This window comes from Rhinopithecus roxellana, chromosome 4, assembly GCF_007565055.1.
Source record: "Rhinopithecus roxellana isolate Shanxi Qingling chromosome 4, ASM756505v1, whole genome shotgun sequence".
NCBI lineage: Eukaryota > Metazoa > Chordata > Mammalia > Primates > Cercopithecidae > Rhinopithecus > Rhinopithecus roxellana.
In genome coordinates, this window is record NC_044552.1 from 61,450,694 (window position 1) to 61,478,551 (window position 27,858).

A 27,858-nucleotide genomic window follows, 5' to 3' on the forward strand; every position below is an offset into this window, starting at 1 on the left:
TTATTCCAAAGTCAGGGTTGCAATACATAGAAGTCAAGCTGACTTAAAACAGACATGTCTTGTGGGTTAATCTTCCTGTCTCCTGATTTCCATCACCTACTTTGAAGCTATTCAGTCATCCATTTGGAGACCCTGCCAAAACCTGTGTCAGAAGCCTGCAGTTGCTCTTGTGCATGCAGTATTGTGCATGCAGTGCATGTTTTTCTTCAGTTTGTGATTTTATTAGTCTGAGTCAAGCTAAACATTAGAACTAACAAGGCACAGGCCCAATTATCTCCACCGTTATTTCTGTAAAGTGGTTGAATGGACTAAGGTGCAGTGTGAGTCAGAGAAACTTAAACAGAGGCATTAAGTAAACTGTGAGCCTACTTATAAATGTCTTGCCTTTTGTCACTATTCACTTGCTGGCTCTTGGCATGTATGATGAACCCCTAGGAAGTGCCCTGAGTAGCAGGAATCAGAGAGATGTTAGAGCATTACGCAGTGCAATTATTTTTAGACTTTTCCAAAGCCATGAAAAGTTTATGAAGTAGCTTAAAGCTGCAAACTCAGGCACAGAGGGAAGGTAAAATACACTTAGCTTAGATACTGAAGATCTATGGGTAATGAGTCAATACTGATCTAATTAGTTGTTACTAATACTTTTCTCAAGGAATAGTCCTTTAAATTCAATATATGCAACTTCCAGTCTTAATATTTCTTAGAGGACATAGACATACATACTTTTTCACCTTTTGCAGGAGCTTCAAATTTGAGTGGTTCCTCAGACAAACTTTTACTTAAGATTGCTAGGAAGAAGCAGTCTCATTTAATTATTTTCTCTCGATATTGCCACATAACTATGCACTAAGAGGACTATAATTTAGCATACTATAGACTGAAGGTTTATGCCCTCTTAAATCCATATGTTGAAATCTAATCCCCAATACAATGACATTTAGAGGTAGGGACATTGGGGAGATGTTATTTGGAGATGGGGATTTGGGAGCTAAATGGGATTATTGCTCTTATAAAAAGGTCCCCCATGGACTCCCTTGCCATGTGAAAATGTGCAGACACAGTGGGAAGACAGAAGTCTATGGAGTGAGCTCTCACCAGACACCAAAATCTGCTAGTGCCTCAATCTTGGACTTCCCAGCCTTCAGAACTGTGAGGAATAAACTTTTGTTATTTGTAAGACACCCAGATTATGATATTTTGTTACAGCTACCCAGATGATTGACATACTGTCACTGTAGCCCTCAAAAACCACTGATAGGTACATACACTACATCTTCAAGACACACAATAAAGTGAATCTGTAAAGAAGTTAGCAGATTAATTAGTATTAATAAAATGCATAAAGTCATTGTCTGTTCAAATCTTACACGTTCCTTAAGAAAAATATCAATTGCTGACACATCTAAAGTCTCCCTGATTATTTTTGTGTAAATATGTGTGTGTTTTTGTGTTTCTGAGAATCTGTTTTGTTTTCTCCAATTATTTTATGCATAGAATCTTTATCCTCAGCTTGCAAACTGACAAGGGGTGTGCATGACATTTTATAACTACCTGATGCCTAATTAAGATGTTGTGAATTCATGCTTTGCAACATTCTCTTTCTGAACCAACACACAGCAAATAGCAGATGAAATATAAAATATACAATCAAATAACTTAGAAGTAGTAATGTATTGATAAGCTAGAATGGAATGAAATGCAAAATGTTAAAGAGAAACTAATACTGCAGGTCTGCTGGTATTAGAGCTTGAAATCAAGCAGAGATGACAAAGAATTCTGGATTCTATAGGATAGAAAGAAATAAGTTCCCTCACATGCAGAGGGGAACTAGAGTTGGCCTCACTGCTGGTCTCACGCTGGGCCAGAGTAGAACTTTCTGACACTGAAGAGGAGGCTGTAAAAAGCCCTGATTTACTAATTTTGGGTGGTACAACATTTACAATGTTACCTTTTATAGAGGAACAAAGCAGCAGACAATCTTGTAGCCGGGAAACCTTGAGCCACACTACCACTGGGCAGCAGGAAATGAAATGATAGATTAAATTAAAAGGAGAGAAAAATATCAATAGTGTTTTAAAATAAATATGTTTAGAAAATCTGAAAGGGTAAAAAATGAATAAATCCATAAAAGAAACAAGAAATTATGAACTAAAACAGATATAAATGAATAATAAAAAGTAGACATAAAAATAGAAATTCTTAAAGTGAAAAGTATTGTTATTGAAATAATAAATGGGACAACCTCTGAGAGAGAAAGAATAAATAAATAGGAATATAGTTTTGAGAAATTCTACAGTATACAGCAGTATATAGAGAGGGTTAAAACATGAATTATAGATTGAGATAATTTAATGTACATATGTAAGTGTTCTAAAAGGAGACAATTGAGTAAATATCTAGATATACTACAGTATGTTAAGAATAAAGAAAAGTTTGATAGTTGGAAACATCAGAGACATAATACCAGAAAAGGAATAACTGTTGCACTGAGGGTAGACTTCTGAGCAGCAACAACAGATACTAGAAGACAGTGGAATAATTTCTTCACATGCTTAAAACAATACATTTTGGATATAAGTTGTATACTCAGCCAATATATTATTTAAGAGTGAAGTTAGAATAAATACATTTTTATCCACATAAGGCTAAGTGAATTCCACTACTCCATATTTCTTTTTTCTTTCATTTTTTATTTTTATTTTATTTTATTTTATTTTGAGATGGAGTCTTGTTCTGTTACCCAGACTGGAGTGCAGTGGCGCAATCTCGGCTCACTGCAACCTCCGCTTCCTGGATTGAAGCGATTCTCCTGCCTCAGCCTCCCAAAGTGCTAAGAATACAGGCGTAAGCCACCATGCCTGGCTGTCCATAATTTCACTAAGACAGTTACTAAGTGATATATTTCCTTCATCAAAAGTAAAGGAAGGGTATGTAAGAAATAATAAATTAATGATAAAATTGTGAATAAATTTAATAAACTAATTATAAAAAAGTGTTACGTAACATAAAAGAGAAAAAATAAAATTTTAGACAAAGAGTGTGGTGTTGGGGTTATTTCATAAAAGCTAAAGTCTTTACAGTTAGCTAGAAAAATTTATTATTAAGTGTGTATGTTGAAGAATATAATGGCTAAAGGAAGAACATTATACCCTTCAAGCTAACAAAGGAAAAGCACAGATAATAATAATGCAACACTGGTAACAATGATGAAAGAAATCTGATCAATACACAAGAAGATAGGAAAGCAGGGAGAAAAAAAATCCTACAAAGTTATGGTGAACCAAAATAAAAAATGAGATGGTAGACATTGAATTTATCACAAAATGTTATTAAAAAGACTAAATTCTCCTGATAAGAGATTAGACTGAGAGCAATCTTCCTATGTATTGGTTTCAGAAATGTAATTTTTAAAAATGACATTAGAAAGTTAAAATTAAGGATCCATAGCACTCAAATACTAATCACAAAAAGCTGCTAGAGCATACTAATACCAGACAAGGTAGAATTTAAGGCAAAAACATTTGCTGAGACAATTATTTCATTCCAATAAAATGAAGAATCCAAAGGGAGTAGAATACAATAATAAAAACTGTGTATTTACTTAGCAATATAGCCTTGAAATGCATAAAACAGAAACAAACCTGATTCAAAGGAAATTGAAAAATCGACATATATTATGGATTTTGCTAACATCTTAACATTTATATTGGAAATAGATAAAGCAGATTAAAAATCAGCAGGCATACAGAAGTATCTAACAAAATAATAAGCTTTTTGATTTTTATTGATTATATAACTTTGAAAATAATATGAATGAATTAGAAAATAGATCACATAGCAGATCATCAATAATGTTTTTAAAAAATAAAGAATTGACATAACACAGACCACTTGGTATGACGATTGGTTAAAATATTCTATACTCATGATCTCTCCCACAGCACTTAAGTCTCTATCAAGCACATAAGCACTCACATGTTAATGTATAACCTGAAGTGGTGTCCCAAAGAATGCATTATATTCTAGATTTCATTCAATTTTTGCTGTTTTCTACACACATAGCCAAAAATTTCTTGTCAATTTATAACAGTCCTACAAGGCAAACTGAAGAAAAAATGAGAAAACTGAACACAGCCAAATTAGTCTTCCACAATATTAAAAAGCTATATGCTTGTATTCTTTCAGTTTTTTTCAGTTTTATTGAAAATGTGGGAGGCAACTGAAATTAGTAAAGATAAAATAACTAAATTCACTATTTCAAAATTATAATTGACCAAAGCATTATTCATTATTAACATCAAATTGTTCAATTTAATATGTAAGCAGTTTTTATTTATCTGTTCAATAAAAACTTTTATCGATTTTGTTGTTACTGAAAGGGAAAAATACATGGTCAGCTATCATGAAACCAGATGGTGGCTGGTAAAAAAATCTCAGCATATACATCACTTTATGAACTTGAAAAAAGTATCTTACATGGTTAGAGATTACAGTTATAAATAGCCTAGGAGAAAAAGAAAGGCTGATCATTTTTAAATGAATTTGACATTTTATCTATCATGTTTACACTGGAGAGATTTCATGTCTACATCAACATTGTTTGATGTGTGATTAACATCATTTTGCCTTTACAAATCCTATTCCAATCACTATCATCAGTTTCATTATTGTTCTACTTGGTACTTTTTATTCTAAGACACAGAGGCTCATACACATCTTAAGACAAATAGTTTTTAATGTAAAGATGTATGTATACTGAACTCAAATTGTAACTGAAAAAACTTTGGAAACTAAAGCTTCTCTAGGGATTGACAGTTTTTTCCTCTCTTTTGTGATCCTTATAGTAATTTACAGCTCCTGACAGTTATACTTTTTTTGTATCTGCTTCACTCTTCTCTCTTCATTCTTCCCTCAACCAACTTCTCTGGTTGGCTGTATTTCCTCAATGAATTATGCTTATAATGAATAACTGGGTAAGGCAAAAAAAAAAAAGGGGGGGGGAGCAAAGGCAATATATCAAAGGGTTTCAAGAATTAATTGGGAAAGTAGATGTAAAATGCTTGTATAAGTTTGCAACATATAATACATGCTTAATAAATTATAGTCAAAAATTATCAGCTCTATTGTAATTTTAGTAATTATGATATATTCTCATTAAGGTTAGACTTTGAAAAGCAGGAACAGAGTATGGGTTATGTCTGATTTTTGAATAGCAAAGACTATAAGACTATATCCAAAAGGTTTTATTTCAGTATTTCAGTTTTACAAGTATCAAACATACTAAATTTTTTCTAAGAAAGAAGTTTTTTCACCATGAAGAGTGACCAAAGTGAGAAGTGGTTATAATATTTGTTCAGAAAGTCACTGTTTGTGTTATTGAGAAAATCTTATTAAGGGACTTAAAAGTGTGTGTTCATTCATTTTAAAAATGAACCAACTCTAAAAGAGAGAGGCATTGGTTGTTGAGGATTTCACTGAGCTCAATGCTGATCTAGCACAGTTATTTTAAATTTCTACTTCTCTGATTTTCTTTTACTTGGTCTCTAGTCTATTACATGTGAGTTTTTGAATTTATATAAAAGTACTAAACTTCCTTAAGTATTTATTTCAACAAATAATATACATGTTACCTACTATAGAACAATCCTAAATTATTTTGAAGGCTACAAACAGCCTTTCCCTCACAATGTTTGACAAGAGAAAGCTGTTTACCTTCAATAAACTTTTGATGAAGATAGAAAGATAACTAGCAACTCAATGCCTATATTCTTAAGCCAAGTTACCTAAAAATTTAAAAGCATTTCCAATAATAAAATAGATAAAAATTATTAATAAAAATTATCTTCAAAATATCATTTTCAGTAATTCAAAATTAGATATTTTAGTTAAAAATTCCCCTTTTCATTATCGTGCACACCGTTGATGATTTCCTTAAATGAAAATAGTATAAATTACTTATTTCTGAAGTTTAATAATTTGGTAATTATTTTGAAAGCTAGGAAACTATTGGAAGAGTAAGTGAAAATTTAGACAATTGAGTTTTTGAGGTTACATCCTCAAAAATTTGAGCATGGCTTTCTAAAAGCTTTGATCATTTTAAGCATTTACATGACAACTTAATGTAATGGCAAGCAATACAAAATTGAAATTGTAAAACTGAGTTTCATATTTGCTTGTAAACATGACTTTGTTGATCTCGGGTCTTTCAAACTGTGCTTTTAATGCAACAACAACACTGCCCCTCCAAAAAGTAAGAAAAAATTATATGCTTATAATAAAATTAGAGAAACAAGCTAAATTCTGAACCAGAAACAATTTGTAGAAAACAACAACAGCAAAAATAGTCACAACAAAAATATATATCACGTAATGAAAAAAATTAAGTACTTTAAGAAAATAGAGCCAGTACTGGCTATTTTAAGAGCTAATAGTAATTGAGCACTTGATAGTTGCAAGCATCCCGTTTAACACCCACTGTCCTGTTTACTTCAAATACCCTTTCTCTCAAATGGGTCCTAGAATTAGCCACATGTTAAATTTAAGGAACATGGTTTCATATAAGCACATACATTACCTGAGCCATATATTTTATCCAGTCTCTTTATTCAAACTGCAAGCATTTTCCAAGTCACTAAATTTTACTTTAAAAACCTTACAGAGTATGGCCATCTAATCAGGTAATTATTATGTAAATAGATGTTATCTGCATCTAATCCCCAATTATTGAATACTCACCAGCATTGATAACTATTATTTGTTTAAACTTTGCTAGTTATATAAATAACTCATACATTTTCATGTAGGAGGGCTTGAACAAATATCATCATGCAAAATTAGCAAAGTATTAATATTATTTAAACACACTTTATTTAATTTTTTTCCCAAATAATAAGTTTCAAAATCTTTAAGCCCTCAAATAAGAATAATGAAATAGAATTATTCATTACCAGCCACTTTTCTTAATCTTGGAGTGCCAATTTTCCTTCCATGGCCAATAAAAGAGAAGTTTTGCAAACCATTCCAATCTCCCCAAAAGCCCGCCTCCTGCACACCAACCAAACCAAGTCATCACATTCATGGTTGGCCAAGGGGGGCCCAATTGCACACATATACCACCTGGAAAATCTGCACTCTCATGTCTCCCTCCTCAAAGTCCGTTATCAAAGGCAAGTACAGATTACTCACTTCAAATTGATGACAATAATATGTACTCACAAAAATTAAAAATAAAAATGAAAAATATTTTAAAATCGATGATGATGATATAGCTCTTTGGGAACATCCCTTAAATTACTCTTTGGCTCCTGGAACATCCTCATTGAAACTGAATTTATTTCCACTCTGAGCAGTTGCCTGTATTGCACAAATCCCTGAGGCTTTAGAAGCTAGGCTTAGTGGACATAGATGAAACATAGAGGTGACAAAATATAGAGGTAGCAGACATCCTGTGACTTTTCAAAAAAGAACAGTGGGGGAGTTTCTACCCATGGTGGAGGGGAGGACTCACTCTGTACGATATGTCTGCTAGAACATTTTAAAAAGAAAAGCTTTGATCTCAAATACCAACCATGTATAAACACTTTTTATTGCATAAACCCAGAGGCAGTTAATATTTTTAATGAAGACAAAAGCACACAGAAAACAATTACGTTTCTCTTAAATCATAGTTTATACCAAACTAATTGAATTTAAAAGTAACTAAACAAGAAAACATCAATTAGATATCTATTCTCTCTCTTGTATAATTACCTTGTTTTATTGTCTATGTTTCATAATTGTTGCCAAGCAGCTTTTAAATCCTATCATTAGTTTTCCAGAAAAGGGAAATGATAAGTGTTATATGTTTTGGACTCTAAGGTGTTTTGATAGGTATGCTGCTGCTGAAATTAGGTCCTCTTGACAAACAGGTGTTCCCGGTACACATGATTTTTAAAACATCCTGACCTATTAGAAACAGTTATACTCATGGAGTTCTAGTTACTGAAAAATAATCATTCCAGTGGCTCATGAGTACTTTGTTTATATACTAGCTAAATCTAACCCAAACCAAGTCATCATGAATGTATCCTCTCTACTCTCCTCACTTTGAGCAAGAGATACAATAGCTTTAAAAGCAGGTTGGTTTCAAAGGTAAAAGCAGCCAAGATCACTCCACTTAATTGCATCCTTGAGAATGTAGGAATAGAAGAAATGATGTATCTGTGAAAGTGGTCTCCATGAAACTCTATTTAAATGGTTGCTTCTTCTCAACCTTCCTCCCATTTTCCCTTTTCTAATGGTAGAATAAGCTACCATCAGGTGATAAATGTAATTAGAGAACACTATTTTACAAGATCATATTTCCAAGTAACAAAAACTTTTAGGTCAGTTTCACACAGAAGAAGATGTGCTGGATATATAATTCTGTATATAGTATGTAATTCAGCCGGTGGGGACTTTTCTTCGGTGCCCTTATTCACGACTCTCTACTACTTTGGATATATCTTTTTCCTCATATAACCTAATGATAATAATAGTCTAATCCATAAAAAAAAGTCAACTTCACACTTATTGGCACATCATAGACCTTCATAGCCATCGTCTGGGCTTTCATGTCCATAATCCCATTAATATTTGTAATAATCCTGAAAGAAATTCTGAGTATTACTTTAAATATCTTGAAATCATGTAGCAGAGGTTCACAAAGATTATATTAACCCCTGGCCTTACAAAGCTGGCAAACAAGTGAGAAATGCTAGAATTGTTTTTATTCTATCTCCTACTACCCCTTCCATAGGCCTGCCCTAGTAACTACACTCCCATTGATTTCTCCTGGAATTCTTTCAGTATTTAAGAACACACAATTTAGCATTTGAAGGCCAGCTTGTATTGTTCTGTAATGAACTCTCCGGGCTTCATCTCTTAAATGAGATTTTAAGCTCCTCAAAAGTAAACATCTTTTGTGCCAGCCTTTCAGCATCACACTGTATTAGTGGGCAAGGGTGGAGGCACAAGATCTACTTGGGGAACAACATTTCTTTGCTTAATAGAATCTGTACTGCTCTTTGCAGACCTAGATCTTTCTCTACTAGATCTTTTTGCCTTTGCTTCCTGCTATACTTTTTCTCTCAGTTTTCCATAGGTGTTGGTTATTGCTGTAACCCTTACATCCCCAGTCCTGCCTTCACACCCTACTTGTTCACCTGCTGTAGTTCAACCACCCAGTTATTGATGTTGGCTTTTTCTAGTGAGGCATCTTTGCCACCTTCAGCTTCAGCAGCTGGCTTTTAGAACTGGTCCTGCCTTCAGATTGAGCTGATTTTACAACCAAATACCTCTCCTAGACATGCTATCTAGCTAGATTTTTTCCTGCTTCGGCAACCTTCATACATGATATGTGCATTGGTACAGCATACTTAGCTGAAAAAAAAATGGCCACATATAGCAATATCTCCGCTTACAGAAATTCCAAGTTCCTTTCTATTATGGGCTCCATAGCTGCCTATCATTTCCTATTTTCTTCTATGGCCACTAAACATTTCTAGTTTTCTAGCACTTTCTCTGTAAAATTCAGAAGAGAGAACTTGTCAGATTCATCTTTGTAGCAGGATGTTTATTTGTAAATGAAGTGTTGATGCATTGTTGATGTTACTTATTTAATAAAGGTGTGGTAGATATGAGCAGGGCAGATAGGCATTCTAAGAAAATGGCTTGACAGAAGAGCTGAAAGAACTTGTTCAGAATTTTAGAATTATCAAAGGGCTTCATGTTCATTTCACCTTGTTAGGGAGGGGGTATCTCCTTTTGCCTAGAGCATGTCTGTCAACCATTCAGAGTTCAAATGGTTGTTACAACCCAGCAAATGGGAAACAAATTTGAGTGGTACTGAAATGGGTTAAGGGCTCTAATTCTCATCTAGTCTGTTGGTTACACTGGGAAGGAACATTTGTCTAGTTATAATACTCAAGAGTACTGGTATGATAAATTTGGGTAGGTTTCAGAGTGCTTCCTCACAGCCAGCAAGCAGGATCCAAAAAAGATGTAGAAACTTGTGTAGGCAGAGCAAGATGGCCGAATAGGAACAGCTCCAGTCTCCAACTCCCGGCGCGAGCGACACAGAAGACCGGTGATTTCTGCATTTTCAACTGAGTACTGGGGTCATCTCACTGGGGAGTGCCGGACAATTGGTGCTGGTCAGCTGCTGCAGCCCAGTGAGAGCTGAAGCAGGGAGAGGCATTGCCTCACCTGGGAACCCCAAGGGGGAAGGGAATCCCTTTTCCTAGCCAGGCGAACTGAGTCACACAACACCTGGAAAATCGGGTAATTCCCACCCCAATACTGCACTTTAAGCAAACGGGCACACCAGGAGATTATACCCACATCTGACCAGGAGGGTCCCACGGCCACAGAGCCTCCCTCATTGCTAGCACAGCAGTCTGCGATCTAACCGCAAGGCAGCATCGAGGCTGGGGGAGGGGCGCCCGCCATTGCTGAGGCTTAAGTAGGTAAACAAAGCCGCTGGGAAGCTCGAACTGGGTGGAGCTCACAGCAGCTCAAGGAAACCTGCCTGTCTCTGTAGACTCCACCTCTGGGGACAGGGCACAGCTAAAAAACAACAGGGGAAGCAGCAGAGGCCTGTGCAGACCCGAACGACTCTGTCTGACAGCTTTGAAGAGAGCACTGGATCTCCCAACATGGAGGTTGAGATCTGAGAACAGACAGACTGCCTGCTCAAGTGGGTCCCTGACCCCTGAGTAGCCTAACTGGGAGACATCCCCAACTAGGGGCAGTCTGACACCCCACACCTCACAGGGAGGAGTACACCCCTGAGAGGAAGCTTCCAAAGTAAGAATCAGACAGCGACACTCGCTGTTCAGCAATATTCTATCTTCTGCAACCTCTGCTGCTGATACCCAGGCAAACAGGGTCTGGAGTGGACCTCAAGCAATCTCCAACAGACCTACAGCTGAGGGTCCTGACTATTAGAAGGAAAACTACCAAACAGGAAGAACACCTATACCAAAACCCCATCAGTACGTCACCATCATCAAAGACCAGAGGCAGATAAAACCACAAAGATGGGGAAGAAGCAGGGCAGAAAAGATGGAAATTCAAAAAATAAGAGCGCATCTCCCCCTGCAAAGGAGCGCAGCTCATCGCCAGCAACGGATCAAAGCTGGTCAGAGAATGACTTTGACGAGATGAGAGAAGAAGGCTTCAGTCCATCAAACTTCTCAGAGCTAAAGGAGGAATTACGTACCCAGCGCAAAGAAACCAAAAGTCTTGAAAAAAGAGTGGAAGAATTTACAGCTAGACTAATTAATGCAGAGAACGGCATAAATGAAATGACAGAGATGAAAACCATGACATGAGAAATACGTGAGAAATGCACAAGCTTCAGTAACCGACTCGATCAACTGGAAGAAAGAGTATCAGTGATTGAGGATCAAATGAATGAAATGAAGCGAGAAGAGAAACCAAAAGAAAAAAGAAGAAAAAGAAATGAACAAAGCCTGCAGGAAGTATGGGATTATGTAAAAAGACCAAATCTACGTCTGATTGGGGTGCCTGAAAGTGAGGGGGAAAATGGAACCAAGTTGGAAAACACTCTTCAGGATATCATCCAGGAGAACTTCCCCAACCTAGTAGGGCAGACCAACATTCAAATTCAGGAAATACAGAGAACACCACAAAGATACTCCTCGAGAAGAGCAACTCCAAGACACATAATTGCCAGATTCACCAAAGTTGAAATGAAGGAAAAAATCTTAAGGGCAGCCAGAGAGAAAGGTCGGGTTACCCACAAAGGGAAGCCCATCAGACTAACAGCAGACCTCTCAGCAGAAACTCTACAAGCCAGAAGAGAGTGGGGGCCAATATTCAACATTCTTAAAGAAAAGAATTTTCAACCCAGAATTTCATATCCAGCCAAACTAAGTTTCATCAGTGAAGGAGAAATAAAATCCTTTACAGATAAGCAAATGCTTAGAGATTTTGTTACCACCAGGCCTGCCTTAAAAGAGATCCTGAAGGAAGCCCTAAACATGGAATGGAACAACCGGTACCAGCCATTGCAAAAACATGCCAAAATATAAAGACCATCGAGGCTAGGTAGAAACTGCATCAACTAACGAGCAAAATAACCAGTTAATATCATAATGGCAGGATCAAGTTCACACATAACAATATTAACCTTAAATGTTAATGGACTAAATGCTCCAATTAAAAGACACAGACTGGCAAACTGGATAAAGAGTTAAGACCCATCAGTCTGCTGTGTTCAGGAGACCTATCTCACATGCAGAGACATACATAGGCTCAAAATAAAGGGATGGAGGACGATCTACCAAGCGAATGGAGAACAAAAAAAAGCAGGGGTTGCAATCCTAGTCTCTGATAAAATAGACTTTAAACCATCAAAGATCAAAAGAGACAAAGAAGGCCATTACATAATGGTAAAGGGATCAATTCAACAGGAAGAGCTAACTATCCTAAATATATATGCACCCAATACAGGAGCACCCAGATTCATAAAGCAAGTCCTTAGAGACTTACAAAGAGACTTAGACTCCCATACAATAATAATGGGAGACTTCAACACTCCACTGTCAACATTAGACAGATCAACGAGACAGAAAGTTAACAAGGATATCCAGGAACTGAACTCATCTCTGCACCAAGCGGACCTAATAGACATCTATAGAACTCTCCACCCCAAATCAACAGAATATACATTCTTCTCAGCACCACATCTCACTTATTCCAAAATTGACCACATAATTGGAAGTAAAGCACTCCTTAGCAAATGTAAAAGAACAGAAATTATAACAAACTGTCTCGCAAACCACAGTGCAATCAAACTAGAACTCAGGACTAAGAAACTCAATCAAAACCACTCAACTACATGGAAACTGTACAACCTGCTCCTGAATGACTACTGGGTACATAACGAAATGAAGGCAGAAATAAAGATGTTCTTTGAAACCAATGAGAACAAAGATACAACATACCAGAATCTCTGGGACACATTTAAAGCAGTGTGTAGAGGGAAATTAATAGCACTAAATGCCCACAAGAGAAAGCTGGAAAGATCTAAAATTGACACTCTAACATCACAATTAAAAGAACTGGAGAAGCAAGAGCAAACACATTCAAAAGCTAGCAGAAGGTAAGAAATAACTAAGATCAGAGCAGAACTGAAGGAGATAGAGCCACAAAAAACCCTCCAAAAAATCAATGAATCCAGGAGTTGGTTTTTTGAAAAGATCAACAAAATTGACAGACTGCTAGCAAGACTAATAAAGAAGAAAAGAGAGAAGAATCAAATAGACGCAATAAAAAATGATAAAGGGAATATCACCATGGACCCCACAGATATACAAACTACCATCAGAGAATACTATAAACACCTCTACGCAAATCAACTAGAAAATCTAGAAGAAATGGATAATTTCCTGGACACTTACACTCTTCCAAGACTAAACCAGGAAGAAGTTGAATCCCTGAATAGACCAATAGCAGGCTCTGAAATTGAGGCAATAATTAATAGCCTACCAACCAAAAAAAGTCCAGGACCAGATGGATTCACAGCTGAATGCTACCAGAGGTACAAAGAGGAGCTGGTACCATTCCTTCTGAAACTATTCCAATCAATAGAAAAAGAGGGAATCCTCCCTAACTCATTTTATGAGGCCAACATCATCCTGATACCAAAGCCTGGCAGAGACACAACAAAAAAAGAAAATTTTAGACCAATATCCCTGATGAACATCGATGCAAAAATCCTCAATAAAATACTGGCAAATCAGATTCAGCAGCACATCAAAAAGCTTATCCACCATGATCAAGTGGGCTTCATCCCTGGGATGCAAGGCTGGTTCAACATTCACAAATCAATAAACGTAATCCAGCATATAAACAGAACCAAAGACAAGAACCACATGATTATCTCAATAGATGCAGAAAAGTCTTTTGACAAAATTCAACAGCCCTTCATGCTAAAAACGCTCAATAAATTTGGTATTGATGGAACATACCTCAAAATAATAAGAACTATTTATGACAAACCCACAGCCAATATCATACTGAATGGGCAAAAACTGGAAAAATTCCCTTTGAAAACTGGCACAAGACAGGGATGCCCTCTCTCACCACTCCTATTCAACATAGTGTTGGAAGTTCTGGCTAGGGCAATCAGGCAAGAGAAAGAAATCAAGGGTATTCAGTTAGGAAAAGAAGAAGTCAAATTGTCCCTGTTTGCAGATGACATGATTGTATATTTAGAAAACCCCATTGTCTCAGCCCAAAATCTCCTTACGCTGATAAGCAACTTCAGCAAAGTCTCAGGATACAAAATTAATGTGCAAAAATCACAAGCATTCTTATACACCAGTAACAGACAAGCAGAGAGCCAAATCATCAATGAACTTCCATTCACAATTGCTTCAAAGAGAATAAAATACCTAGGAATCCAACTTACAAGGGATGTAAAGGACCTCTTCAAGGAGAACTACAAACCACTGCTCAGTGAAATAAAAGAGGACACTAACAAATGGAAGAACATGCCATGCTCATGGATAGGAAGAATCAATATCGTGAAAATGGCCATACTCCCCAAGGTTATTTATAGATTCAATGCCATCCCCATCAAGCTACCAATGAGTTTCTTCACAGAATTGGAAAAAACTGCTTTAAAGTTCATATGGAACCAAAAAAGAGCCCTCATTGCCAAGACAATCCTAAGTCATAAGAACAAAGCTGGAGGCATCACGCTACCTGACTTCAAACTATACTATAAGGCTACAGTAACCAAAACAGCATGGTACTGGTACAGAGATATAGACCAATGGAACAGAACAGAGTCCTCAGAAATAATACCACACATCTACAGCCATCTGATCTTTGACAAACCTGAGAAAAACAAGAAATCGGGAAAGGACTCCCTATTTAATAAATGGTGCTGGGAAAATTGGCTAGCCATAAGTAGAAAGATGAAACTGGATCCTTTCCTTACTCCTTATACGAAAATTAATTCAAGATGGATTAGAGACTTAAATGTTAGACCTAATACCATAAAAACCCTAGAAGAAAACCTAGGTAGTACCATTCAGGACATAGGCATGGGCAAGGACTTCATGTCTAAAACACCAAAAGCAATGGCAGCAAAAGCCAAAATTGACAAATGGGATATGATTAAACTAAAGAGCTTCTGCACAGCAAAAGAAACTACCATCAGAGTGAACAGGCAACCTACAGAATGGGAGAAAATTTTTGCAATCTACTCATCTGACAAAGAGCTAATATCCAGAATCTACAAAGAACTCAAACAAATTTACAAGAAAAAAACAAATAACCCCATCAAAAAGTGGGCAAAGGATATGAACAGACATTTCTCAAAAGAAGACATTCATACAGCCAACAGACAGATGAAAAAATGCTCATCATCACTGGCCATCAGAGAAATGCAAATCAAAACCACAATGAGATACCATCTCACACCAGTTAGAATGGCAATCATTAAAAAGTCAGGAAACAACAGGTGCTGGAGAGGATGTGGAGAAATAGGAACACTTTTACACTGTTGGTGGGATTGTAAACTAGTTCAACCATTATGGAAAACAGTATGGCAGTTCCTCAAGGATCTAGATCTAGATGTACCATTAGACCCAGCCATCCCACTACTGGGTATATACCCAAAGGATAATAAATCATGCTGCTATAAAGACACATGCACACGTATGTTTATTGTGGCACTATTCACAATAGCAAAGACTTGGAATCAACCCAAATGTCCATCTGTGACAGACTGGATTAAGAAAATGTGGCACATATACACCATGGAATATTATGCAGCCATAAAAAAGGATGAGTTTGCGTCCTTTGTAGGGACATGGATGCAGCTGGAAACCATCATTCTTAGCTAACTATCACAAGAAGAGAAAACCAAACACCGCATGTTCTCACTCATAGGTGGGAACTGAACAATGACATCACTTGGACTCGGGAAGGGGAACATCACACATCGGGGCCTATCATGGGGAGGGGGGAGGGGGGAGGGATTGCATTGGGAGTTATACCTGATATAAATGACGAATTGATGGGTGCTGATGGGTTGATGGGTGCAGCACACCAACGTGGCACAAGTATACATATGTAACAAACCTGCACGTTATGCACATGTACCCTAGAACTTAAAGTATAATAAAAAATAAAAATAAAAAATAAAAATAAAAAAAGAAAGTTGTGTAAACACCTGCAGTTACACCGACACTTTCATTCATATGATTAGAAGAGACTTATAGCTGAAGAAAATTCTCTTTTTAAAATAGTTTCTCAGCTGAGATTATACTTTTTTAGTCTGTAGCTCACAGGAAGTTCTAGTTACCAATAGCTTGTTCCATATGAGCAGATCTCTACCTAATTCTTATGCATAATGAACCCAATTTTCGTCTCTTCTAGAAAGATACTGAAAACATGTGCCATGATCTCAAAGTTACAATCATATAGCCTTATCTTTCACAATACGGTACAATCACCAACAAAGTTTAAAGTTCGTGTCTGGCATCCAAGGTGAACATTTCTATAGAAAGTAGGAAATATTTAGATGTCTGTTTGCCGTGGTGGTGGTGGTCCTAAACACTTTTTGTGACCCTAAAGATATAATAATGTTTGACATTTTTGTTACCCAGTAATGTGGACTTTAGACATCCTAACCACGCTGCTGACTCTAACCCTTTACCAGACTTTCACCTAGTTCTTGAGCCTCACTGCAGGCTCCAGTGCTAGTTCCAGAGAAAATCAGAAAAGGGTTGAAACCACTGACACAGTCAGCTCTTCGGCTGTTCCTAACGCAGGTGTACAGTTTCCTATAGTGAGCAGATCAGGGCCCACAGGGACACTGCATGCTTGCCCTGGGCTGTTACTAGTTTCATGGAAATATGTACTAATTGTGTCACTGTGTTTTCTTGTCACATTGCCCCCTTTCTACTCCGCTGTGGTACTATTTATTTAAACTATGCAACCATCTGGCCCAGGTGCCCTAGAGATTGATTAGCAGCACAAGGCCACACTAGCACAACTGCCACCCGGCCATCCCAGCTATTTCCTCCAGCATTCTAGACATCATGGCGTCCGAGGGTGGGTCCAACCGGCTTCGCGTGTTCGGGAGATAATGCACTCTTCGCAGTGGAATCTTCTCCGGGCCGCGAGCGTAGCCCGCCCATTAGGTGGCGCCGGGTCCCTCCAGCAGGTCGCTCAACAACTCCCGCCCAGCAGCCGCCCTTACTGCGCGCGCGCAGACCCCGGCGTCTACTTCCGGTGTGGCCCAGGGCGGGTCCGCAGAACCAGCTATGTCGGCCTACGGCATGCCCATGTACAAGAGCGGGGACCTGGTGTTTGCCAAGTTAAAGGGCTATGCCCACTGGCCGGCGCGGATAGAGCACATGACCCAGCCCAACCGCTACCAGGTGTTTTTCTTCGGGACCCACGAGACGGCCTTCCTGAGTCCCAAACGCCTGTTCCCGTACAAGGAGTGCAAGGAGAAGTTCGGCAAGCCCAACAAGAGGCGCGGCTTCAGCGAGGGGCTGTGGGAGATCGAGAACAACCCCACAGTCCAGCCCGCCGACTGCCCATTAGCCTCGGAGAAGGGCGGCGGAGACGGGCCCCGGCCGGAGCCTGAGGCCGCGGAGGGCGACGCGGACAAGCCGACTCACGCTGACGGCGGCGGCGACGACCTGGGGAAGCCGCACGACGACAAGCCCGCTGAGGAGAAGGAGGAGAAGGGGCCGCTGAAGAGGAGCGCGGGGGACCCGCCGGAGGACGCCCCCAAACGACCCAAGGAGGCAGCCCCCGACCAAGAGGAGGAGAAGAAGGAGAAGGAGGAGGCGAAGGAGGAGGCAGAGGCGGAGGCGGAGGCGGAGGCGGTGGCGGCGGCGGCGGCGGCCTTCGACGAGGAGAGTCCGCTCCTCGTGGCGGTGGAGAACGGCAGCGCCCCTAGCGAGCCCGGCCTGGCCTGCGAGCCGCCTCAGCCAGAGGAGGAGGAACTCCGGGAGGAAGAAGTTGCGGAAGAGGAGGCCTCCCAGGAGTGGCATGCCGAGGCACCGGGCGGTGGAGATCGCGACAGCCTGTAGTTACCAGCGTTTCCAGAAGAGCCCCTGCCCCGTTCCTGCTGCTGCCCGGCCGTTCTTGGGGAATCTGGCCACGGCCTGCAAACTGGGACTGCCTTTTCCCCTCCCCAGCCCGTCCTCCTCCAACCTACACTCCCTTGCCCTGCCCGGCCCCTGGATGGCAGATCACCTGACTCTCACCTCTGTGTCCCCACGCCTCTGTGATCTGAGTCAGGGCCTCAGTTCCCTCCCTGGGATAAAGTGAGGCCACCATCCCCGCTTTCCTCTCCCTCTTCTCCCCGCTCAACAACCCCCCCCCCCCCCACCCCCGTTGCCTGGATCCGTTTCCGACTTGGGGCTCAGGCAGGCTGTTTTCACCTCTAGACACCGCTCCCTACCCCTCCTGCTCCCCCAGGCATTATGGACCTCTGCTTAGGAATGTGGGTAGGAGCGAAAGGCCTGAAAGATGAAGAACAGGGGGCACTTTCAGGGCCTGGGAGGGTCAGTCTTCAAGCTGTGGTAATAAACGGGCAGGAGAGTGACATCTTCCTGAGCTCCCGTCCACGCCTGCCATACCGCCCAGCTTCCGACATTCAGGGAAAAGTGGGGCAGCATGTGGGGAATGCCCTCCTCCGCCCCCACAAATCCTTTTGCTGACCCAAGAGGTTCTGGGAGTTGCCGTTTTTCATGGGCTTCCAAGTTGTTTGTGAGATCTGAAAACTTGACTTTGACCAGTATCCTGGGTGGGGACCTTGAGAAATACCTGTCCCCATTTAGATCTCTGGGGCCACTGATGGGATACTCTGGGAAGATCCTTGGCTGCCGCTTTCTCTCCCCACAGCCTCAAGGCCACCCTACGGTCATATATATCACTCAGGCGTAAAGATACTTATTTTAGAAAATCTTTTTAATAAAAGGAAGTTCCAAAAAATTTTTAAGAACTACTCCTAGGTGTGCCTCCACACTGGCCCTAGCTTTCCCATTGCTATTCCATTTTTGAGATAAACTAGAAGGTTCCCTTTGTTTGAGGTTTTATGACTTGTAGTAAGGCTTTGCTGTTCCTCAGTGTCATTTTCCACTCAGGTACCATCACCTGATCCCATCAACAGGTCTAGTATGTAGCCCACTGATAAAACAGAGGAAGATGTGTCTCCTCCCACCCTCTTCCTAATGGTCTATATGCCTTTCTCTATATATTGTCTGTTTCACCCCTTCCCTTCTCCCTTGGGCTCTGATGAAAAATTGTTGACTGCAGCTTCGGAAGTTTAGATCTGAGAACCAACCGTAGAATATTTGAGTTCTAGGAAATAAAACCAGTTGATTAAAGCAAATTTTCTCGGGCCTGTTCCTTTGGTTTCTAAGTAATTGGTTCTTAAATGGAATGTTCCTCTTAATTTTTATACATCTTGTGTTAAAGCAATTATTTGTAACATACAGGGACATTTTAGAATCACCCTTGAGAAACCTTTGTTATCTTAAGGTCTCTATCCTTCACTTCATTTATAATAGTCACTACCACTGGTTTGAATAAATGGAAGCAAGCTAACTTAGAATGTTTGGATGATGACAAATTGGGACAATGCTTTGCCAAAGAATTGCTTTGTAGAAAAATAGAGTGAAAGGATTTGGTCCTTTTTTGTTTTCCTGCTTTCCCACGTAATACTACTGTTTTTTTCCAATGCCTTACTCATGAAAATAAGACAGTTGCTTTATACTCCCAGTTTGTAAAATATAGTATTGGTAGACTATTTTACATTTGCAAGTGGCTTTGTGCAGATATCTCAGGATATTTAAATATAATAATGGTTACGTATTAGGCATCCTAATTTCTGTATTCGTCAACATTGCATGCATGCGTGGCTTCACTAAATACTGTAGTCCTTCTCACAGAACATGCTATGGTGTCACTAACCAGCATGGTTGGCAACTGAAGACAACCCTGTTTTCCATCCCTGTAAAGATGGTATTATTTTGCTCCAAGATAGGTAAATCAGATGATTCCTTGTTTTTCAACTACTGTTATTGCAATAATATTAATACTAGAAGTTATTAGGCACTGAGTGTCTACTCTGTGTCCTGAAGATGACTTCATTCAATCTTTGTAATAATCTGGCAGTGTAGGCATTAATACTCAAATTTTTCATTGGAAGCAGCTCTGGTTCAGAGGTTAAGTGGCCTTTTCTGCATTCCACAGAACATTCAGGATTCAAACACAGGTTTTAGTAGTCCAAAACCCGAACTCTTTCTCCTGAAGGGCACATTTAGAAAAGTACTAACGGCCGGGTGCGGTGGTTCAAGCCTGTAATCCCAGCACTTTGGGAGGCCGAGACGGGCGGATCACGAGGTCAGGAGATCAAGACCATCCTGGCTAACACGGTGAAACCCCGTCTCTAGTCTCTACTAAAAAAATACAAAAAACGAGCGGGGCGAGGTGGCGGCGCCTGTAGTCCCAGCTACTCAGGAGGCTGAGGCAGGAGAATGGCATAAACCCGGGAGGCGGAGCTTGCAGTGAGCTGAGATCCGGCCACTGCGCTCCAGCCTGGGCGACAGAGCGAGACTCCGTCTCAAAAAAAAAAAAAAAAAAAAAAAAGGAAAGAAAAGAAAAGCACTAACAATGAAATCAGAAGTCAGTAAAAGCCATTTTAGTATTAATAACGTAATCATGATAGTAGCTGTTACCGAGTCTCTAAAGTGAGCCAGGCAGTACAGTATGTTTTACATGTGATGTCTTTATTAATACAACTACCTAATTAGGTAGCTACTAATACCTCGATTTTAGGACTCAGGGAGCTGGGGTTCAGAGATGTTAAACAATTTTCCCAAGGTCATACAATTAGTAAATGGCAAAGCCAAGATTCAAAAGCAGGTCTTTCTCATTCTGAATCATAGGTGCTTTGTTTCATTATATTTTATTGCTTCCCATTGAATAAAACTTTCTGCTGAATACAATGGGAGTAGTTATTCTCTCCTACTATTTTGAAACAAACATTTAGAAATCTGAAAGGCAAAAAATATATTAATAGATGTTGCTGGTGGGTGTTTAAACAATATCATTTGGGGCAGCACTTGACAATTGTTTTGTCTTTAAATGACTTGGTGAAATGATGAGGACAATCGCACATTCAATATTTTTCAAGTTGTATGTGACTATGGGAAGTTTGAATATGGATTGGTATTTTTGCCGCAGGCGGGCCTATGATTCTGATATGGCTTTTATGGAGGCACATCTTCTGAAGTGATTCAATAATGTGAAGTATAGAAAATGAAATTACTACCGTTTGTGCTCTATTTCTTTGCACTATTTCTTTCCTCTTTTTGTGCTTCTCATACTGGGGATAGACATAGTTGTTTACTAGGGCTTGACACACACATTTGCCTTCTTGGTGACGATGGTATTGAAGTGAAAGCAGTAATCCAATACTGGAAGCCCAAACCTCTCCATTATGCAGCGTATCCATGTAACAAACCTATACATGGTTCCCCTGAATCTAAAATAAAAAAATCACTTCCAAGAAATTTGGCATGGATCACAATTAGCAAGCAAGAAGCTTAAAAAAAAAGATAGTCCAACTAATAGTATATCTACTGAATGATACACTGAGTTACTAAATACAATTAAACCTACTAAAGGGAACTATGGAGAAAATCTATATTCTCAGCCCTGTTTTCCTGGGTATTATATCCCATTTATATGCTTTAGTGGTCAAGAGATGTTTTTGAGCTGACTGAAAAATACACGCTGTTTTTAGTATTTTCTTCAATTATTGAAAATTCCCAACAATTCCAGTGCTGTTTTTGTTTTCCTCTGAATAACGTGTGCCTCTATGACAAAATTACTGATCAATCACTAGTTACTTAACTGAACAAAGAGTGCTGCTCAACCTTTTGCTGATATTACGTTGTCAGTAGTCCAAACGTGTCCATGCGTGTTTGGAAGATCTTGTTTAAAAGTTGCATGTAAACGTACGCTTATGATATTGCCAGTGATTTGCAGACACATTTAGCATACTATTTCCTATAAGGTTTTCAAAGTATTTGATATTTCACGTAAACATCACTCCAGCAAGGGGCTGAAATGCCATTGAGGGCTGTCAATTTTTCTGTTTTCTTTTTCTTTTAGGCAGGATTGAGCTTTCAACTGCTCTGCAGATTCACATCAGAGGTGCAGACTCTTCTTTGTGGCTCATATCTACATTTTATTCTTCCTGAAAATATAGTTTGTATTCGGGGCACACAGGCATCTTCTATTCACTTCATCATCAACACTTGTCAAACAAAAAATCCCCTACTACTCATGCTACAGACTCATGCAGCTCCCTGCATTTTGAAAGAATTGCCTCCCTCTTCTGAGCCTGACTCAAGGTAAGACCCACTCCTGTGTGTTTCTGTAGAGCCCAAACTTGCACTGATCGTGTTCTAATTTCCTGTGTATTGCTTGCTCTTCCGCTAGAATGGAGGATAAAGGAAATGTGTTTCATTAATATTTACTCCCACTTCCCACACAGTGTCACAATAAGCACACAGTAGATACGTCCTAAATGTTTGAAGGTCTGTTGTCAAATATTCCTTATAATCATGGTGCTGGAGTAAAAGTCATGTGATGTTGAACACATTCCGATTCTCAAAGCAGAGAGGCAGGGTAAACTGGCCAGTATACTAATGGCAAGTGTGAGTTGGGGTGATTTTGTGTCCATGTCATAGCTGCCTAGATAGGTGACTTGATGACATTGACAATTCTTACAGACCCAGATAAATCTCCCTTTTAATGTCAAGGTAATACTATTTATTTTATCTAGATCTTCCCTCCATCTGGGTCACTTGTCGTAGTTTAACTTTCTACAATGCATTGGGCCCCAGGTAGACAAGGGAGCATCCTGCTTGCTTCCAGGCAGGAGCCATGTATTCACCATTCAGTCAAAAATTTACAACAGTAAAGAGTAAGTATGCCAAAAAGAACTTGAATCTGCCATTCCCTCCGCCTCTTGTCGTGTAGACACCTCATTTGCTGTAGATACTTCTCAAAATTTAATATCTTTGAAGGAAGGGGATCTGTTCACCCCATAATATGGTTTTGGCCCAAATCTTCTAAGCCAGTTATCTGTCTTGAATATAAATAATTATCTCTTCCACTGCTGGTGAAAAAACTGACTGTATTAGACCTTGAGATATCTAAAATAGAGACATTCTAAGTGATTTTCTAGAGTAATTCTGACAGCAGGTGATTTTCTCTGTGCAGTCTGATTTTACATGTAAACTTCAATTTCGCTGGAATTGTCTTGAGAATGCCAGAGGATATACAGAAAAGATCATAGCAAAAGGCTCTGATGGCCAGAGGCAGCTTGGGGCATATGTTGACCAAGGGCAGCCCAAGTCATAGAATGGCCAAGTCATTTGCATGGGGACCAAAAAAAAAAACAAATTTATTCTACTTTATTGGCCTGATGTTTGGTCATTGTCCAAGAACTGTGAGTCGTTTGGTGAGTGCCCTTTTCTTCCCTCTGTTTTTTGTTTGTTTGTTTGTTTGTTTGTTTTTTAATCAATTTGAGAAGGCTCTTCTTTCTGCTCAGAAAGCTTATGGCTCTCTTCTCTTCTTCCTCTTGATACAGAAGTACTGTGTCATGGTACTTTCCCTGAAGTACTGTATCAAAATGAGGTATCACTTTAATGTGTTCCCATAAGACCTTGGTTTTCCCTCTATAGTATCTACTGCACTCACCTATAGTTATTGGTTTTTATGAAGTAATAGGTTGTACATTCTGTATGGACAGGACTGTATCAGTGTGCTTATTTAAACCAAGTGCCTGGTTCATATATATATTAAGCACTCAATAAATGGTTGCTAATAAGAAAATGAATGATTGCATGGCTAAATCCTGGAGCTCACCCACCCTTACTCCAGCCCTAAGAGGAAAGTTTGAGGAATTTTGTCATGCCTAGTAAAACATGGTAAGGGGAGCCAAAGATGGTTTTTTGCTCAGTTTGTACCATTGATTAAACAAGATTATTTTGTTTTAAATAGATGTTGGTATCACAAAATAGCAGACCTTAGCAAGACTGAAGTCTAAGGAGGATAAATCAAATTATCCAAGTTTGCCCTCTGAATCTGATTGTGAATATGCATGTCAGACACAACATTCATCTGCTTTAGTGATTTTTCTCTTTAATATTCTGATATTTTATCGTCAACTGCCTTTAATATAGGAAGCATCTTGGTGGTTTCTGGCTTTGGAGTCATCCAATCTTAGATTTAAATCCGGAACTCCACTATTTAAGAGCTATGTGATCTCGGTTTCCTTCAACTAAAAGCTGTGATAATGACTTTCATGTGGTAGCTTTGTTGTGAGAAGCAAATGTGCTCATGTATGTTAAAATATCAAGCATAGTATCCAGCACAAAATAGGCACTATGTACATGTTAGTTCCATCCCCTTTCATGTGTATCCAGAGAACTAATGTTACCATTTCATGTATTGCATGCAAACGAGATGCAAGCAGCTACCTCATTTGGTTATATGTTAATTCTATATTTAGTCTGCCCATACACAGAGAGGAGCTAAAAATCTTGTCCTTCCAATTATTCATATTGCTCTTCATTATCTTCTTAAATTCCCTCACTGGTAGCTGAGCTACTTTATACAGACACATCCGGTTTTAAAGATTCCTCTTTCTTGGCATGACTCATCCCTCCTGTGGCCAGTTTTATTCCTCCTGTTATTTCCCTAGGATCCATTCATTGTTTTCCGGGGCCATTTCTTAAATGCATCTCCTTGAACACTTTGTATTATTCCTGATTTTTTCCAACTATAGAAATAGTAATTATTTTGCTCTAGTTATTTCTTGGCTTCCTGGCCTTTTTTTCTAATGTACCTGTCTTTTCACACATAATTTTAATGAACTGCCCAACTCGATTACTAAAAGGCGCTGGAGTATTACAAGGGTTTGACCATTCTTTCCGGAAGTTCTCTCCGGTTTCATGTCCTCCTGTGATTTACCAAGTGTCACTTAATTTTTCTTTCTCTTTTTTTACACACCGTGGCCAACTTTTCCTCACAGTCATTATCCACCTCTCTTGGTGATCTACTTAACATTTCATTAAAAAATATGTTCAGCTCAGCTCCTTTCTTCCTACTCTTCACATGCCATCAACAAGACCTGCTTTCCCCCTTTCACTTGTGATTCTTCTGTTGCTCAGAATTTGTCAATCATTAGTTCTCTTCTTGGTGCAGTCTCTCCACACATCCTCCCTCAGCAGCGTCTGTATTTCAGTCTAGGCTTCATTCCCATCAGCTGCCATTCTTTTTCCCACCTGTTTTCTGTCCTTGTTTTTACCGTTTTATGTTGGGACATCCCACTGATTTTAGTCAATGAATACTTTGATGATAGTGTCTCAATAAGCCTTTTAAAAGAAAAGCAGAAATGGGAAAAGACAAGGATAACTGTCCTATTTTATGAATCTCATTTTTTTTAAAGTTAAAATCTGAGGAATGATTAGAAACCTAATAACTTTGCTTCCAGATATTTTGGAGGTTGTTAGATGTGAAGACTGGAGGAGAAAGCGTTCTTGCCACAAGGAAGGGGGTGTGCTTGCATTGCAGGAGGGCCTACTGTGAGGATGGGGATAGAGCAGTGAATGAGGCAGAGAAGCTGCCTACCCTCCTGAAGCCTGTATTTCATGGGAAAGACAAACAGACAATGAATAAATGAGACCATTTCAGAATGTGATCATATCAGAGTGTGACAGAGAATAAGTGAGGAATATATATTTTCAATTATGTTAAAATTAAACTTTGTATATTAGACTGCTCTTAGGAAGTGTATGGCTCATTTCAAATTCAACCATTTTGGTAGAACAAAATATTTCTGCAGTACTGTGAGTTTATAGCTCTATTGCCTATACTAGTGGTTCTCCATCTTTTTAATGGATAGAAAAAGATTCCAGAGACTTTCATGCCAGTAAACATTCCTCTATGTGTGCAGTATCAACAATAACAACAGCACCTACTTACTGAATGTTTACTATGTGCCACATGCTCTTCTAGGTGTTTGAGATACATTACTAAACAATATAAATAAAGTTCCTGGCTTTTTGGTACTTCCATTTTAGCAGGTAGAGAAAGGCAATTAGAAATAAACTTAATAGATAAAGAAATTATATTGATGTTAGAAAGATTTAAATACCATTGGAAGAAACAAAGCAAGGGCTAGAGAGTAGTAGGCAAAGTTGGCGCAATTTCAAATACAGCAGTAAGAATGGTGGCCAAGTTTATGTGAACACCTGGGGCTTTCTCTTTCCCTTCTCCTTAAGTCATCACATTAGAAAGTAAATAAACAGAGTGGCATCCTTATAAAGATTACCTTGAATCATCATAATTGGTAAAACAGAAATAATCCACAAACTCATATCCTTTACTATATATAAATTATTACTAGTGGCACACCTCCCAACCAAGAGAGAGACATGAAACCTATAACCAAAGCCATTGCTTGGTACCCATTTATTATATATACCTGTGTGGTATCTTTTGCGTTGTGATATAGACCAATATTTGACCTTTATTTTATTTAACATTTTGCATGCATTTAATTCCTCAAATAGAAAATACTCAACCACAGGGACCATGAAATTTGTTTTTCTAAATCTTCTGCAATACCTAACAGATTAATACCTAATCATGCTCATCATCTGTTTTTATAGACTAACTTAATGTAATGAAGTTGCAATTTAGTCACATGTTAACAGCATACCTCAGCATCCTGAGAGCATGTGCACATGTGAGATAAGTTTCCCATGAGACAGGAGTCCTAGTAGTAGCTGGATGCCAATGAGCTGGATGCCATGGAGTATTCATGAGGCATGTTGTTATTGCATGCTACAGTTTAAGCTTTGCCGAGTAGGCATATTTGCCTGAACACCCACCCCATCCCCATCTTTATAGCTGATGTCACTCACTTTTAAATGCAAACTGAGTGGTTGACACTGGAGTATGCATAGCAAGGGAAGTATGTGTGTGCAGGTGGGGGAATATTCTAAAGACAAAATTCTATTTTGCAATTCTTTCAAGGTCAAGTTTTTCTTAAATCACATACAGATACTTCTCTATTACATTTCTTGTCGTTTTAAAATCATTTTAGGCTTTGGAAGCCTTCTCCATTTTTTGTTTTTTTCTGGTCCAGAATCTGAATTGTTGTTTGATGACAGGAGCCAGAGTTTAGAGTTGGTCTAATAGATATAAATCTACTATGTTCTCGATATACTATCCAGACTTCCAAGTACAGGCCTTGTGAAGTCCTGGGTTTTTGTAAAATATAACTTGAAATGCCAGTATTTTAGATAAATAATTGAAGCCTGGGTTGGAATGATAGTGCAGACTGTGTAAAGAGATTCATGTAGGATAAGCTAAAAGCCTTCTTTCACGATGTAGAGAAAACTCATAGTTTTGCTATTTCTACTTTTTTAGTGTTCCTAACAACTACTTACCTGTGAGCAGGCATTGCCATTAGGACTGAATGTCACAGCCTTGAAAAAAAGCTACACTAGAGTCCCGTGGTGAGGCAGAAAAAGGAACGGACACACATCAGAGCTGTTCGAACCACATCAATTACTAAAGTAGTTGAGTATCCACCCTCTAATATTTCTTGTGACTGTCAACATGACTACGTAGTTGACAGAGCAGAGCACATCACAAAATGTTGTTCATTTATATTGATTAACTTAAGTATATTTAGGTCATGTTGATATTTTATTTTAGTCATGTTATTGTAAATGTTTGAATGAC

At 38.9% G+C, this 27,858-nt stretch overlaps 1 protein-coding gene across 1 annotated transcript; it reads left to right on the plus strand.

Annotated features, from left to right (window-relative positions):
- The first annotated feature begins 17,197 nt into the window (after nucleotides 1–17,197).
- Nucleotides 17,198–19,414, plus strand: HDGFL1 (HDGF like 1). The gene has a single exon (XM_010354094.2). The coding sequence runs from the start codon at nucleotides 17,328–17,330 to the stop codon at nucleotides 18,105–18,107; it is 780 nt and encodes a 259-aa protein (XP_010352396.2). The 5' UTR covers nucleotides 17,198–17,327; the 3' UTR covers nucleotides 18,108–19,414.
- Nucleotides 19,415–27,858: the final 8,444 nt, after the last annotated feature.